The sequence below is a fragment of the Nothoprocta perdicaria genome, unplaced genomic scaffold (assembly GCF_003342845.1).
Source record: "Nothoprocta perdicaria isolate Ctin4 unplaced genomic scaffold, notPer1 scaffold_0, whole genome shotgun sequence".
NCBI classification, from domain to species: Eukaryota; Metazoa; Chordata; class Aves; order Tinamiformes; family Tinamidae; genus Nothoprocta; species Nothoprocta perdicaria.
Window position 1 is genome coordinate 2813695 of NW_020454092.1, and position 18073 is coordinate 2831767.

At 36.2% G+C, this 18073-nt stretch overlaps 1 protein-coding gene across 1 annotated transcript; it reads left to right on the forward strand.

The window, feature by feature from the left end:
* Positions 1–244: 244 nt before the first annotated feature.
* On the forward strand, positions 245–17826 carry SLC38A11 (solute carrier family 38 member 11). The gene is made up of 12 exons (XM_026034900.1): positions 245–296; positions 1346–1463; positions 1957–2031; positions 3621–3755; positions 4924–4989; positions 6573–6679; positions 7237–7316; positions 11456–11526; positions 12453–12614; positions 14214–14326; positions 14958–15089; positions 16928–17826. Exons 1-12 carry the CDS (start codon positions 255–257, stop codon positions 17171–17173), a joined length of 1347 nt encoding a protein of 448 aa, XP_025890685.1. The 5' UTR covers positions 245–254; the 3' UTR covers positions 17174–17826.
* The last annotated feature ends 247 nt before the right edge of the window (positions 17827–18073 follow it).

The window sequence follows — 18073 nt, forward strand, 5'->3', positions numbered from 1 at the left end:
AGGGCGACCCAGATCCACGTTAACTCGCGTTATGGAGGTGGCTGTGAGGCGGCCTCGCGCTCGCCTCGGAGGAGCTGGCGGGAGCCGCGTGCCGCGGCGCCCGCCCCTGTGCCCGCCTGAGGCGGCGGCGGCCCCGGGAGGAGCGGGACGGCTGCTCTCCGCCCGGCGCTGCCGCTCCCCGCAGCGCTCAGAAGGGGCGAGCTCGCTCCCCGCCGCAGAGGCAGCTCGGCGCCGCCGGGAAGGAAGCGCCGGCGATGGAGCGCAGCGGGCAGGAGCCGCCGTCCGCTACCCACCAGGTACCAGGGGGCAGGATCAGCGACATGGGGCCGAGCTGCGCTCGCGGGGAGGAGAGCGGCTCTCCGCGGCCAGGCCGGGGTACCAGGACTCCCCTGCCTGCACTTCAGCACCCGCGGCCCCTTTTCGGGAGCCGGGCGGGGACTTGGGGGGGCGCCGGGGCCCCTTGCGCAGTTTAGGCGGCCAGGGTGGCGTTGGCTTTTGGCGGGTTTGTGTTGATGGGCTGTGCCTAGCAGCCCGGCTCCCTCTGTGCTAACGAGCTGTCCGTAGGCAACAGCTTCATTTCTGTACATTTTTTTCCCTAACTTGGAGTGCTCGGATCACTCCTATGAGCAGTGTAAGGTATAAAGTGCCAAAAATACCACAAAGGGAAAAAAAAAAAAAGAGAAGAGAGGGAGGGGAGAAGAAAAATTAATGAATACGACCCTCAGAAGTTATGGAGTGATGTCTGGAATCAGGCTTGTGTGAACACGAAGCTTCAAGCATCCCACCTCCTCACGGGCCCGCTGCCATCAGCCCGATACTTTGAAACCAGATATTTCCATAGGAGCCAAAGTTACAGTGTCATTAGTATTCTTAATAAACTGTTGACTGAAATCGAAAAACGCATAATAAAACCTTGAGTGCCTTCAGGTGCTGCCATATTCTAATAATAAATTATTATTTTTATTGACTAATGAGATTAATCAAACTTTTTTTAAATATAGTTTGTTCATATGCAGCCTTTGGAGCAAAGCTTCAACAAAAACTCTTAATGTCTGCCTGTAAGCTTATTCACATATATCTCTGTTCTTCTGCTTATGTTCTCTCAGAGATGAATTTATTACAGAAGATTATGGATCAGGCTTATAAGGGAATTAGATGCGTGAGACTCCTTGGATTTTTCATTTGAAAAAAAATATTTAAAAAATCTCAATCTGTGAAAATACAGAAAATACATTGAAATTTTTGGTCTTGCATTGACTATGTTAAAAATATATTAAAAATATGTAAAAACCTTGTTCTTGCCTGTTTTCCATTGTATGATGCTGTTACTGTCTTCCTGAAACAGATAGAGACAAATGACCAAACAGCCCTGGTTGTTAAACCCAGAGATAAAAGAGGAAACAGTGATTTAGCGTCAGCTGGATTTAACATTATCAACTCTATCATAGGATCAGGTATTATAGGTGAGTATAGATCTCTTCATTGTAGATTGATGAACCTTTTCTTATATGTACTTGCAGTTCTCAGACAAAATAAACAATTCTTCTGATTTTCTGTTCCTGATTCTAAAGGTTATTATCTATTACTTGAGAATGCAGAGGTCTCAGTTAAAATTAAAGGTATCATTGTGATAAAGTTTCTACTTATTGTTTTGCCATTTTGACCCTCTGGTTCAGCAAGTGCTGGCTTGAACCTTAGGTCTGGGCAACTCTTTGTCCTTTAAACATGTAGATTTTTTTTTTTTCCCCTTGGGTGTATGAAGTATACGGAGAAACCTTGCTCTGTATTAGTCCAATCTGGGAAAATGATAGTTTTTTTTTGGGGGGGGGAGAGACTGTATTTTGTTTGTTTTGACTTATGTTTGTTTTGATCTGGAAATTGCTTTATTTTAGTCATGACATGCAAAGGGCGTTTGCATAGGTTCTTATAGAATCTCATTTGTCTTGCTCTTTGCAGGGTTGCCATATTCCATGAAGCAAGCTGGCTTTCCTTTAGGAATACTGCTTTTATTTGGGGTTGCCTATATCACAGGTACTATAAAAGCAGCTTCTATTGTAAACTGGAAATTAGACCTGAATAGATTAGCTGTCTTTGAACTTTATGATAGCTAAAAAGGTATACCTATAAATAAATAAAAACGAAGATTTTTAAAAATTTCTTTCATTAATCCCCTGAGCAGATTAGAAATTGAAAATTATTTTGTACAACGTTTGTTTTTGTGAAGCATTTTCTTAGACTAGGTCAAGGTGACATTTGGAAGAATGGCTTTTATTTGTATTTCATAATTACATGTTTATAGTCCATTGTTTTTATCCTAATTAGGGGGTAAACCAAGCTAGGTTACATTTCACATGTTTTAAATGTAGCCGAAAAATAAAACCTTTGAATGTATTATGCTGAGTATCTTATAATTTGGTTGTGTGCAAAATCTGTTGCTAATTATTACTTCCTCACTTAAAGTGCTTCAAGTGTAGGATAAAGTATGTTACGTGAACATTTATTTTCCCCAGTTTTCACTGAATAGTGATTGCTTATACTGTGCAAGAATTGCCTGTGCTTAGGGGAATCTCTCTGGATTGATTTTCTTATTAACATACAGTAGAAATCTCCTCTGTAATGTCTATGAAAATTTCACAATTGCTATGTGAAATTGAGCTATGCACAATTTACAGCTGGTAGAATTTTAAAAAATTGGCGGATTTTTAAACAAGAGTCACAATTTCATGCATTCTTAGAAGATAATAAACATTAATAATGCTAGCAGAAAGCAGCCTACATTACAGACTAGGCAAAAGACAGATAGATGAGGAATAGACAAAGTCTAGCCCCTGTCTGTCAAGACATATCTGTACTAAGGTAATAAATTCTGTGCTGTGACTAATCCAGATGGCAAAATCTCTTGGTGCTCAATCAATTACTAAATCACAGCCTGAAATAACTAATACTAACTGTAATTTTTCATACTAGGTGGAGGTTCACTCAGGATGTGATGCTACTTGTGACCTCAGCTCTGCTGCAAGGCATGTTGCCTCATACAAGAAAGGGGCTCAGTTTGAAGGGCATTCAGTCCCTGCGTTTCCTAATAAATCACTCTGCATATGCTTTCTTTAAAAGAGTACTCAATAAAAATGGTTAAAATACTGTTTATTTTTTATGATAGATAATGGAAAAGGACCAAAGTTTTTCTTTTGCGACCTTAACTAAGCAGAGTAACTAAGTGATCCAGAGCTCTAGCACCAAAACATAGATAATCTCACATTCCACGGCACTTGAAGATATAGTGGCATTTACCATTTGTTCAGAAGTTCTACACATTGTTAACTGAATCTTCTTTGGTTTTGGTGCTCATGACAGTTCTTACTGCCTTTCACTGCCCTGGAAGGCAGTGAAAATGAGACTACTTTAGCTGTCTCAACTCACGAAAGCAGGAATTTACTTCCAATATAAGCCTACAATTCTGGCTTTGGTGGATTGAAATCCTTTATAAGGAGAGTTCTCTTCCCTGCTTTTCCCAATGCAGCCGTTTTTCCTGTCTGCAGATTTTGTTTGTATTTTAAAGAGTGAACAAACTGAAGAGTAACCAACTTATTGTTTTTAATAATTATTTTATATTTTAACAGATTATTCCATTATATTACTGATCAAAGGAGGGAACCTCTCCAGTACAAGCACCTATCAAGAACTGGTCAGAAAAACATATGGTCTTATGGGTTATTTAATCCTTTCATCTCTTCAGTTTTTATATCCATTTATTGGTAAGATCATATAAATGTTTAAAAAAGCAAAAAGCATGAGTAAGGCTTAACTGTAAAGCAAAAGTAAAGGCTTAATTGTAAAGAAAAAAATAAAAGGAATTGACTTGTTTTGCTTACACAAATGGAAAACTGAAACAGTTTATTTCTTTATGTTGTGGGAAGAATAGAGGAAGAAACTAGTGAGGGACAAGAGAAATTTATGCTATATGGAGAAAGAACAAACAGGTATAACCTGAGCAAGAATTAATTAGGAAGTTAGAACAAAGCTAGTATTCTGAATCTTTTCCCTAAAGTGGTAATGTGAATGAATCAAGTCTTAAATGAGCCTGATATTCTAATTAATGGAACTGTAAGAGGTGGTGACCTGAAAGACTAAAAAATTGGACTCGATGGCCCAGTAGGATCTCCAGAGTGAAATTCTTACATTAAGAAAAATCGATCTAATGTTAAGTGTTTGAAATTCTTGAGCAAAATTATTGTTGCTACAGGCAACCGTATGGCAACTATGTGGCATTTCACATTATTGTATAAAGCTATATCACTAAAAGTAGAATCATCACTTTTCAAAATGCAGATCCATTTTTGTAGACCTACTTGTTGCTTTCTTAAGAAAAGAGTTGTAAAGATCTCAGTCCTTCACAGAGAGCAAGTTATGCATATGTTTGTGCTTGAATTTATTTTAGAAATTATCAGTTGTGAAATCGAGTGAGTTAAGGTCAGGTCTATATATATGTATGCTGTATGAATGTACAGAGGTTAAAGACCATATGTATATTTTACATACATGTTTGCATATGTTAATGTACAAACATGTTTATTTTTAGTGTGGCTGAAATATGAATGTTAGGACCCCACTTTTTATTAATGACAGAAAAGAATTCAAGTCCTTTAAAAAGTTCTTTTAAAGTTCTCTTTCAGTTGCTACTTGTTAAAAAAGCAAAAATAGCAACATTAAAGAATTCTTTTTTTTTTTTTTAGTTTGTTTTAAACCTAAAACTTGCAAGTTGTTGGTGCTAGCCAGAGTTTGAACAAGAGAAGTATTGGCATACAATTCTAATGTCTGCAGCATATGCTTGTTAAGTCCTTATCAAACACTTGAGTACCAATTAGGTACCCCATATTTGACATGTATTAACTAATGGGTTTTTTTTTTGTCTTTTTCTTTAAGCTATGATCAGTTACAACATAATAACAGGAGATACTTTAACTAAGGTTTTTCAACGTGTTCCTGGAGGTAAGGTGCATTTAAGAATATGAGAAAGGGGAAAATGTGTAGTGAAAGTGCGTAGGGATTTGCATTCTGTTAGACTGAAGGCTTATTTACTCATTATTTTCTGAATTATTTTAAAATGTAGTTTAAATTAAGATGTCTTCCTTCCTTATCTGTGAATTGTGAATTCATAAGGATCTAAAATTCTTACTTGTTTGTTGGGGTGGATGTTTTTGTCAAAGAAAAACTATGAATCCTAGACCTCGTTTGTCTTTGGACCCTGTGTCAGTGAAGAAGACTTTTTCTTCAGTAAAATATGAAGGAAATCTAAGAAATCTTCCTCAGTAGTATGACTACAAGATCATCAACATGCTTAACTTCACTGTCATATTCAGTGGAAAATTGTTAAAATAATCATCATTTTTAAAACAGTTCTGGTATTCATCTAGTAGCTAATTCTGGATTACTTGCAAATAATAGATTCAGTGCTTACCTGAGCTATCTGTTTAGGTAGTTTGGAACTGCGTAGGTAGCTTTAGTTCTCTTTTAAATGTTCTCTGCAAAAACAGAAGTGGCATTTTGAGATTTTTACTTCATATATTTGTTGACACTTCTGTGCTGAGAGCTTAAATTCCCACACAGAACCAGTTGAGCAATTTATGTTCATGGCTGTCATCTGCTTTAGTACAAAGCTGACCAAGTTCAAACGTTCGTCACTGGTGAATTAAACTAAAAAGAACATCTGCAGTGAAGTGGAAACAAGAATTCGTATGAATTGTTTTATTTCTTTTTAAGGGGACTATGATTTACAGCAGGTGTAAGCCTATAAGGTTTGAATAGTTCTAACTGTCACACAGTGTTCTTCAGTGAGGCTGATCAAAACAGCCTCACTGTCTCATATCTAATAATGACTTTTGTAATAAGGGGACCCCTCAGGATGGTGCAGCTTTTCACTTGGCTGTTAGAATGCTTGCCTGGGAAGGGAGAGGTGAGGTAGTACAGTTTCCTGCAGAAAAGAGGAAACTGAATGTAGGTTTTCTGTGTCAATTGCAAATCACTTTCCAGACAAAATTATTCACTAACTTTGATACAAATTCCTGAATCATTGTGATCTGTCTGTATCTGAGATGTATGTTGTGTTCAGTCGCTATTGGCTTGAAAAAAAATCCTGTTGTAGATTAAAAATCTTACTGACTTCAGAGAATGTTATGACAAATACTCTCAATACCTACACATGGTTATCTATACTGTGTTAAATAACATCAAAAAGGAGATACTCTAGAGAACCTCCTAAATGAACTTAAAGTACATAAAATGTATGGGATATGATACCATATCAAAACATTAATTCCGCATTTGTATTCATAAAGAAGGAACATAAGTTCATTTATGTTTGCGGAATTCTTCTGGTTATGCACACACTGTGTATGTCTCCCTTAAGCTTAACTAATACCTGTATTTTATTTTAGTACTGATTAGTTGGAATAAAGGAGATAAAAGCATAGGCAACATCAGAGTGCGCTACTACTCAACTTTCAGATCTGACTAATTTGTTTCTCATTTCAGTTTCTGAGAGAAATAACATACAATTTCCTTCTTTGTTTTAGTTGGACCAGACAATATACTCGGTGACCGTCATTTCATAATTCTTTTTACCACCATCATCTTTACCTTACCAATATCTCTGTATCGTGACATAGCCAAACTGGGGAAGGTAATAGCAATAGCAGGGTTTGGTTTTTTTTTTTTTTTTTTTTTTTTTTTTTTTTTTTTGTTGGTTGGTTTGGTGTCCTTCTCTATATACCATTACAACATAAGTGCCAATCATGAATTAAGGTATTTGCATTACATCTGATTAGAATCACTACATACTTTGTAATTTTGGTCTGTTCTCTGTCCCAGGAAATATGAGAAGATTTTGGGGACTCTAAAGAACATATTGGTATCCAAAGAAAATCCAGTGACTCACTGGATTTTCCATTTACTGTTGATGGAAATCACTGGGTTATTGAAGCACCAGTGATATGGGCATGATCTTGAAATACTGAGCACTGTTGATACTCAGTGTTTAAGTCATAATTTGGGATACTGTTGCAATAGGCAAGTTGTGAAAGCAAGAAACTATAGGACAACTAACTAACAAACAAGTGTTTGATATTTTTAGTATTTAGAAACTGCTTTATTAATTGCTCCTTTTTAAAACAGATTATGCTGCTAAGAAAGGAAAACCATGAGGAGCTCACAAACTGAAGTTGTGTTTTTTCCTTACAGGTATCTCTTATTTCTCTGATTTTAACCATTGTCATCCTGGTTATTGTGATGGTGAGGACAGTGACATTCAGTCCACAAGTGTAAGTACTCTTTCACTTAGTTTATAGTATGTGAGGTTGCTTAGTAGTTTGAAGTTTTGGGTTCATTATTGTTACCTAGTCTATATCTATCATGTCTATAATGTTGAAATAGCTAGTGTTCTAGGAACTTTATTTTTAATTATTAATCACTTTGTGATGAAAATTGAATACAAATGAGGAAAAGGAAAAAGTGAAGAGCACTGGTGGAAAAAAAAAAAAAAAACCTGCTGGCTATTTGAGAGAAGCGATTAAATGAACATGTAGAATGGTTTTCTACTACTCTTATTTCACTGAAAATAATTATGTAACATTGAGGTGTTCTAGACACTGTATGTTGTGACTTGCACTTTCTTTCTTTTTTCTGTAATTGAATTGTAAGAATCTTAATTTCTTTCCTTCATTCCCTAAGGTGTCTGCTTTGTCTCTTTTAGCTAAAACAGACTCCTAACAAACATGAAACTATTTCAGTAAAGAGAACTTGTCTATTTCTGATAGCAGTTTTTATTTATTGGACTAATTTACATAGTATTTCCAGTGCTTCCAGAAGCAGATTCTTTCACCATGTATATCAGTAATGTCATATGTAACTATGCTTTTTTATTGTTTTAGTGATCAGATGGTCTGATTGTAAAATATTCAGGTTTTAATACTGATAGTTAAAACAAGAGCTCTGGTACACTTCGAAAAAGTACACCATGAAAAAGTGTACATCTTAAATGTGTATTTGAAAGGAAACTCTCAAAACCTAATTAAAAAAGGAAGCTATGTGTAATGGCTAGTGATGACCTTGTTACCTGTGGTAACATGTCCTCTTACCAATGATGATGTATTGAAAAATACAGCATGTACAGCTTTATTTTTTTCTCACCTTAATTAATGCTGATTTTGAGGATTTCTTTGAGTCTTACCATTAGATATATATGTTTTTTAATATTGTAGAGACTTTTCCATGGTTCTTTTGTACTTGTTTTCAAAAATTAATCTGGCAAGTTTCTGGTTTTTTTTATGAGAACAAAGAATATAAGAATTGCACGTTTCAAACTCACTATAAAGTGTACTTGTTCCAGCTTCCACATTATTACTGAACATGCTCAGAAATGGTAGGCTTAGGTCGTATTTCAGGGGAACCTCATTAAAAATTCTCCTCTTTGATTACAATTCTGTGATGAAAAATCAGTTTTTACCTACTTTTTATTCTAGACTTTCAAAATGAAGATTATTTGCTCTTGAAAAGTACAGCAATTATCTGGGGATGATAAAAGTTTATTTTTGCTTAAATGAAGTACAGTCTCTGCTGGAAGTCAGTGTCTGCTGTTAGGCCAGAAAATGTTCTTTTCTTTTCCAGAAACCTTTTCTATATTGTGCAGAAAAAATTTTACTACTTGTAGTGATTTAATGTTTTGATTTTTGGTAATGAACTCTTTTTAATTGTTTTGAGAATAGAGTGAGTTGATTCAAGACAGTGTGAAAGTGTTACTTTTTTGTTAGTTTTCAGGAAAGGAATACTGTGTTTGTGAAGAGTGTTACTTGACTTGATTTAATTTCCTCTTCATGATAAATATGAAACAGACACTTGTGTTTGATCAATATTATTATGGTGATCTTTGTCTGAAGAACATGACGTGTCTGCAGATAACATGAAGTGCTTTGAATCTAGAGCTTAGCCTCAATTATGGCTTAGAGGTTGGATAAAAATAGGTAGATAATATTTTGTTTCCATTGGCTTGTAGCTGAGTGTCTTTCTAAAGATACTGCTAAAAAACAATGGGTTAAGGTTATCTCAAGCTGCAAGTATGTTAACAAGGTAACTTGCTTGGTCAGAGATGAAGTTAACATTGATTCAGAAGACAGGCTTATAAGTAGTTTATAAAGATGCATCATTTCAACTTGGTGCTCTCTTTGGAAGACTGCTGTGATGGCAATGTCTGTGTAATAAGTAAGTCTGCAGGAAAAGCCTCAAGAGCATATGCTACAAATAGATGAGATGTGAAAATTTCTCAACTGGCAGCTTATCACAGGGATGAAACATCAAGTGTTCAGGAATAAAAAAGTAGAGAGTAGAAAGTTGTTTACTATTGGATTATTTAGAAGCAAGAAAGATTCAGAGGTAAACTTTAATGTATGATAAAATTAAAAACAAAAAAAAAAGAACTTTTATTTACAGAATTGTTAGGAAATTCAGAAGCAGAATGGGGAATTAAATCACCTTCAAAATAGTGGACCTATGGCAGATATCATTAACCTGCTCTTTGTTCCTCAGTGACAAAGATGATTTTGATTAAATTCAAGGTTGACCTGAGCATTAATCGCTTCCTTTCCACAGTGTTGATGAAATTATATGCAGTGTCTGTAACAACTCTTACAGTTTAAATCAAAGCAGAAGAATACGCTAACTTTTTTTTTTTCTTGTGATGGAACTGAACCTAGGTTTTATGCTTAGTCTCTTTGTTTCCTAAATGACTAAATCACTGAACTAAATCTGAATTTGTCATGTATTTATCCGTTATCAGTCATCTCAGTTTGAAAGTAGTTTTGGCTATTTGTCTGTGATCTTTAATCCAGAGCAGTGGAGTCTTCTGATGATTTCAGCATGTATTTCCCTACAGTCAAAAGTGTTACTTCTTCCTGTTTGCAAAATCACTTTTTCATTTCATTGAGTCTTTCATGTATATATGCTAGCTGTATTGAAGTCAGGAATGTATGCTCCTCTTCTAGTTGGTTTTCTTCTGATGTATTCTGTCTCATATTTGGCAGCATTTCTGCATAAATAACAGAGCAGACTTCTGCATAGCATAGATCTTGTGATACTCTACTGTAAATGCTTGACAAAAAGAACTAGATTTGCTACCCTTAACTGCCAAAGAAATTTCCCTGGATCTTGCCTAGGATGGGCCTTTTATTGCAAGAAAGGGTACTAATCTTCACTTGAGTTCTTTTTTTTCCCCTGTGTTTTTGTTTTTGTTTTCCTTTTCTATTGTTCTAGCATAAGTAAACAATGGTCATCTCCAAAATGCTTTTCACATTCACATGCAGATTTACTGTGTCTTAGTTCAGTGTACTAAAACCAGAGTAAAGTCATATTTTCTTCACTGGTGGGCTCTTCATCACCTTCCTACACACAGTGTAAATTGTTTGCTGTTGTCTTTCTTTCAGTATAGACTTTATTTGACTAATAAGTCCTATGGAACATCTTTTTATCCCGTCCTGTATTTTTGTTCCAAGACTCACAGTTACATTACCACTGAGATTTTCTTCTGTGTTACAACTTAAACTGAGTATTATATATGCTACAGCCCTCAGTGACTGCAGTTAGCATCAAATTTCTTCCTATTAACTTCCATTGTATTTTGTCTACCTTCTGCTGCTTCTTGAACAGTAAATAATGATATGTTTGCAAACATAGCTTGTTTTATACACTAAGTGAGGAGCAAGAAGGAAAGAATATTCCTGTTTCTACAACTAGCCAGTTTCATCATTCACAGATACTTAGTTACCACTGTTTTTAAGTAAGGAGAATATATTCAAGTGGGACAGGAAAAAAGAACTGGTAAACAGCAAATGAGAGGGAGAGAAAGCTGCTGCTGTTGTCTTCACAGAGCTCTCCTGGTAGTCACTTCTTTGCAGGGTGGTAAGAAAATAATAGTTAACTTCTGAGATGGTAAGAGCTTTCTTTCTAAATGAAAAAAGAGTAACCAAAATGAGCAGCACAGGCTACTCTAATAATGTGTGCTTTAACATTCAGAAGTAAAATGTTGAATAAGGATGTGAACTTCACCTGTTGCTTTAGAAAATTGCAACTCAGGAGAAAGGTATTTCCTACTCTTCTTCTTTATTGCATTTTGGTTCTTTAGTCGGAGATGTTCATGCAGCAGCTGAATTTTAACCAAGATTATTTGCAATTTTCTGTGGTGCTTCAAGAACTGATCACTGAAACCGGTTCCTGTTTTTGGCCATACAAACCTGTCCTTGAAACTTGAGCTGAAACAAGGGAAACGAGATGGACATGTCACAGTATGCAACTTCTCTTGTGGCCTGCTGTGGAGAGATTAGAGGCTGTGACTAGCGGCTTTGTATTACAGTGGTATTTTATTTTAATAAGTGATAGTTGAATAATTTATTAAAACAAATATCTGTTTTAGACCTAAATCAGAAAATGCTTGGATATTTGCAAAATCAAATGCAGTACAAGCCATTGGGGTGATGTCATTTGGTAAGTCAGTTCCTTGCATTTTCAGTCTTCAGACTGACAAAATCAATACTTTTGGACCTGGAAATTGTGTATTACTTTTTCTACCTTGATATTAAGCTGGCTGAGAAAAAAAAGTAGTTGACTTTGAATCATCATTAGGGGAATCTACTTGTTATTATTTAAGACTTTATACGCATCTATTCTGCATCATGCTATAGAGACTGTTTGGAATTGTAAGGAACAGAACAGCTGTGAATGCAGCTCAAATGTCCAGTTCATAATTCCTATCTGTAATCACTGCATCAATTATGTTTAGTATGATTTGTGTGTGAACTGATGTGACTGTGAGCATTCTCCTCTCTCGTGGATAACCACTGACAGATAAGACTTACACTAGAACTAGATTGACTAGAGAGCACCTGTTATTTCCCACAGTGAAGCTCTCGAATGAATCTCAGCTCACATACATTATCCTCATTCTAAAATCCATGCTTGCCTGGTTATCTAGTATGCTACTTCATGGAAATGCTGTGGCAAGCTGAAGCCTCCCTCTACTTGTTGCTCCCTAAAATGCAGGTCATAGAAAGTCCAAAGTTGCAAATAGTTCAAAAGCTCTGTGGAGTTCTTGTGCTGAAGAGTAGAATGGGAGAAGAAAGTAGAAGTTGAAATGAGCATGTGGATAGGGGATGAAATAATGTGGCTTGTTAGGATAGTGTAATCAGAATCACATTATGCTGAACAGAAAAGATTAATCTTCACTGAATTAAACGAGTAAATACAAGTTCCAGTCACTTAACTTTGCTGCTGACTTCAGGATTAATGTCCTCATGTAACAGTGAGTGGTTTCAGTTCTGTGTTCCCCCTACCTTAGAATATGCACTCCACTATTTTTCTTTTTTATATACATATGCATAAAGTATTTGCTTTAATTATGATGTGTATTTCAGCATTCATTTGCCACCATAACAGCTTCTTAATCTATGGCTCTCTGGAAGAACCTACTTTAAAGAACTGGTCTCGAATCACACACACGTCAGTCTCGCTTGCTGTTATTATCAGTGTAGTGTTTGCTGCTTGTGGATATATGACTTTTGCAGAATACACAGAAGGTAAACTGCTCAATGTGCTTATTTTGATGTTCATTGTAATCCTTATGTTTTTCTGTTTGAATTCTGTTGAGAATACATTATTATGTGAAGAAGTGCCAAAGCCATTACACTTGGAAAGAAACGGCTAGGAGAAACTTTCTTTGTAGGTATCCAACAAACAAAAGTTGTGCAAAGTTATCTGTATGGCAAGAGGTAACAAATTCCCAAGTGTAAGCCTCAGTGATGAAATTCTGCCTTAGATCCTTCCATAATCCAAAGCTCAACATCCATCATCTATCTGCATGGTAGTCTTAACAGGACAGAGCAGGAAGAACAAAAATTGACTAAATTTTTCTGTGAGGTGCCGGATGTTTATTTCTGTACGTTTTCTCGTACAGTTTCCTGCTTGTGTTAATGCGGCATCCTTGCTCTTAGAGATGTTTCCTGTCTTTACAATAGAATTTTTTTTGCTACAATTAATGCCGCTGTCGCCTCTCTGTGTGTCTTTTAGTGTATTAATGCAATGTGTATTAGCATAAAATACTAAAACAGAGTATGTAAGCATTTCTTTATCTCGATAATGCTATTTCAACCTGTAGGAAATGGTTTCTTAGCTTTTTTCCTGCTGTGATGAGCTGTGGAATTTAGCTGAGAAAAGAGATGAGAGGTAGGAAACTAGAAAAGAGATGAGAGGTAGGAAACTAGTTGGTCCCTCCTCTTTTTTTCCCCTCTGTGCTGTTTATGAATAATTCCACCCTCATTGTTGCAATTTTCCAGTCAACTAAAGTGCAAACTGAGTGAGACCGTTCAGGTGTGGAAAGCTCTTGATGGCAGCTGCTTCTTGGCCTAAGACTGTAAAATGGAATCTCACAGTATCTTTCAGCTGTCCTCTCAAAACCTTCTGATGATGTGATTTCTAGAGCACAACTGATTGCTGCTTCACTATGATTGTCATCTTAAAAGAAATAAATCATCAAAGTAGTATAATACAAGTCAGAGGCAGAAAGATCTGCCAGGTCACTCTCTTGGTTTCTCAAGAATCACCATTCCAGACTCTTCAATGTAAATGCTAATCAAGGTGATTTGAACTAGCTAGCCAGGTTTTTGTTACTTAGTGAATTGTTTTGTATCAGCTGCACAGTTTATGTGTGATTAGCTGCTCTGAGCAGAATGCAGTTCTGCAGAGGTATTCTTGTGTAATTATTCTTGTGCTAAGATTAACCTTTTTTAAAGTGGATGTTCCTTTTATGTACCTTTTTTTTTTTTTTTAAATCTGTTAAATAACAAGCATCTTATACCAAATCACTGCAAAGGACTGCTGTGAGGAAACTAACATGTGACAAACATTACATTGCGTTTATTAAATATTTTAAAATAAATGCCAATTCAAATAAAAACACTGCTACTGTCTGCTGTCTGGTCAGGATGAAGGTTCCTTCTGGATATAATCGTGACTAACCATAGTTTCTTGATAAATGTAATTAAAGTAGGTAAGAAAGTCTTACGTGTCAGTAGAAAGTGGCTCTGGTAACTTGCAATTAACAATTGTTATGGCAAGTAACAACTCAATTATCGAAATGTCATGCAATTGGAAAGAAATGATGTTCTGTTATGCTTCAGGAGATATATTTGAAAACTACTGTAGAGATGACAACCTTGCTACATTTGGAAGATTTTGTTATGGAGTTACTGTAATTCTGACCTTTCCCCTTGAATGTTTTGTGACCAGAGAGGTAAGTGTTTATCGTCTTCCTCTCACAGTATTGGTACCTTGTTCACTGCACTATAAATACATAACAATACATATTGTAGCAATAGATGATGGAGGGTATGATGAGAAATGTCAGCATATCCTTTTCTGTTGTATATAATAGATATGAAGCATTAGATGCAGCACTTAGATTCTAGCATTTTAATACTCCATTATACTTAACTAAAATATTATTCAATTTTATACTAATAATCACTTAATGATAAATATCAGGGTAACTTCTGCTGTAGTCAACGTGTTGAGAATAGCTGAATTTATAGGAGATCTCTAATAGATTTATAGTAGATGTGATAATTTTTCTCTATTGAAGGAAGTTTGTCCATCTAGGAAATGCTTCTTTTCAATAAAGAATGGTATTGCAAGTGGTTTAATTCTGTCACAGAGGAATGAGAAAGAAATAAATGTACCCTGAAATTATGATTTAGGTAGGACTCTTGTTAATTATTTTTGGAAGAAGATGAAGAAGCTTTCTTGAAGCAAGGTAGGTAAAGTTGAGTCAGTATGTTCCTGACAATTCTTCTAGTTTTCTAAGGTCCGAAGATTTGCAACAAACTGTTAAAGAACAAAAGTTTCAAACTGTGGTTCTGTTTCAGGTGATTGCCAATGTATTTTTCCATGGGAACCTCTCAACAATATTCCACATTTTTGTGACCATAATTATCGTTGCGGTGGCAATGGCTGTCTCATTAGTATATGACTGTCTTGGAATAGTTTTAGAGCTGAATGTAAGTGACTCTGAACTCTTATTCTCAATAAATTACTCTTTCCAATAAAGCATGCTTCATCAAATTCACAGCTCTGCTAAAAACTAATTAATGCAGTATGATATTTGACTTGAAATGTTAGGAAAAAAAGGAATAATGCAGTGCTTTAGGTAATAAAAGGAGAAAGGAAATTCAGGACAAATTCAGTTCAAACGAAAAACTGGCATAGCAATCTGGAGATAAGGTAAGTAGCATAGACTGTTAAATGTTTTAACACTGTGGTGAGAGTCGTTAGAATCTCCAGCCTACCTGGTACTGCAGGGTTGTATCCAGTGTTTCTTTTTCTAGCCCCTTGATCCGAAGTAGGCAGATTACTTAGTTTTGCCCCATTCCATTTCCTGTCTCTGTGCTGTCACTACTTCTGGTTCTGTCTTGGCTTGATTTTGTTTTAACCTCTCCTCTGGCATGAGGCAGTGTTTAGGATTTGCTCCAAGATATGGTAATCTCAAAATCAGCGTGTGTGATTTCAGGACAGAATGTTTCACACGGCAAACTGGCCCATGTTTGGCACTGCCTCACAGCAGGGGTGGGGTTTACCGTGCAGGCCTCCAAGTGCCTGTTTTCTTAAAAATATGTCTATAGAAAGATGTTAAAGCTAAAACTTATTTTCGCTGATTGGACCAGCAATTTTGTCTACAGTCCTAGACTGTTAGTTAAAGGAATGGACTTATCATATGGGGTCAGTCTTTATGGGCATAAAATGTGCCTTCAATCAAAAGAAGTCTTCAGAGCAGGTGCAAATTTTCCAGTCTGCTTTTATGACAAGAATTGTTTGTCTAGATAGTTTACTTTGAATTTCAGGCCACCTATTTTTGATAATAATAAAGCACGTGGGGATCTCGTACTTCAGGGTATAAAAAAAAAAATGGAAAATGGAGAAAACATTTTTAATGGCAACCTTTTTTTCTTTTCAATAGTAAGGTTTTATAATAAGAAATTATATCTATTTAGGGAAACTACCAATTAGTCTTTCTAGCATGATCAAATATGTGCAGTTACTATTGCATTGAACTCAAAAGTCCTTTAAAACAATCATGAAAACTAAGCATCCCATGAATGCAGTGCTTCTTTCTGGACAGGCCTAGGCAGTAGTCAGTTGTCAGTCGTTGGATTCAGTTAGGAGGAGAAATGCAGAGGCAGATATTTGAGTAGGTAGGGAGGTGTTTGTCAATACAGCTGTGCATTTCTTGGGGATAATCCTTGCCCTAAAGATTATTCACAGAGACTTGTTTGCCTCAATGGAGGAAAAACAAAACAAAGAAGCAGGCTTTCTATTACAAAAGGAAATAAAGATCTGCTTTTCAAGCAGGTTCCATGACCAACAAAAGGGATCTTTAGCTTCTCACCATTGATAGCACTTGATGCCCCTCAAGCCCTGCTTGCTTTTTCCCAACTGTCTAGTTCTAAAACAAAGCACAAGCCACTATGTGTGTTCTCTGGTAAATCACCAAGGAAACTGGGGGTTGTGCAGAAGTGCAGAAGTCTGCATACCTATGTGTACCACATGTTTGAGTCTCATTTTTTAAATGAAAAAGATACTTGGTATGTTCATTTAATTTTTTTATGTCTGTGCTGATCATTTTTAATAGTTTCTACCAGTCTGAATTATTTCAAATAATTTGCAAATTTTTGCAAATTATAACTTGGAAAATTCTCTATCTAGTAACACTGGAAAAAGGCTACTATTCTCCAGCTTTGCTTTTCCTTCAATCTAATTAATCATTTAAAAATAATATAGGTCCTTGTGCTTCGAATGGCGTTATATATTCTTACTAGGTTTTGTTACTTCCCATACACAGGGAGTTCTCAGTGCCACTCCACTCATCTTTATCATCCCAACAGCGTGTTACCTAAGGCTGTCCAAGGAGCGATGGAACCACTCGGATAATATCATATCCTGCCTGCTTCTTGCTGTTGGTGTGCTGGTGATGACTGTTGGGCTTGTTCTCACTGTCTGGCATCCCCAGGGATGTAGCCATGGAAAAGAAATGCCCTACTGCTTCCCTAGTAATGTTTCTTTTCATAATAGTACACTTCCACCTTAGGAAGTGCACAGATCACCAAACTGGGTCATCAGGTATGTCTCCCAGCAAGCTGTTTGTTGATTTAAATAAGATTGGAAGAAAGACTACAACAAATAATGTTTTTGTGTGTGCTGAGAATTCTGACCTGTGTTACTGAACAAACACTTGACTTTATGCTGCAGTCGTTCTAGAAATAAGATGCAGTTTTTAACTTTTGAAACTGAATTACTCTAAAATGCACTTCAGTAGGTATTACTTGAATAACTTGTACGCCTTCCAAAAAGGCTGCATTTTTTTTATAGTTTTAATGAGTTGGCAACCTTACTTGAATGGTATGTTTAGGAATGTAAACTTGTCCCATGACGAACACCATTTAGTTATTAACTTTATAGTTTTTTAATGTGTATATACTAGCATACTATTGTATATTTTAAGGAGTCCTGAAACAGAGACCCAGCCACTGTCTGTTATTAAAATTGTGCTTTGAAATGGAAAGATACTAATTCTGTCTTTGATTTAGCAGTAACTGTCCTTAAGTGCTGAAAGTATCCCTTGTGCTGGATCTTCTCTCGAGGGTAATTTTATATCCTTTCTGAAGTGTAACTGATACAGTTCAACTGTATGAATTACAGTTTGAGGTCTGGGAACTGAAAGTTTTTTAATAAAACCACACAAGTGAATTTGCAAAGAATGTTTACTTGATTTTTTTTAATTAAAAAATATTTTTTTGATTTGGAGGGGAACAGTTTAAGAGGCTTAAGCGTGACAGTCTTGTGATTTCACTGCACAGTCATTCTGAATGCACTGCTTCACGTGGTGGCAGGGCTATTGGTCCTGTTAATGGAGCTTTCTTCAGCCTTTTAGATCCAACTGTATAGCTGATCTGCCTTGTATGTGAGTGTGTCTTCTACACCAGTTCTT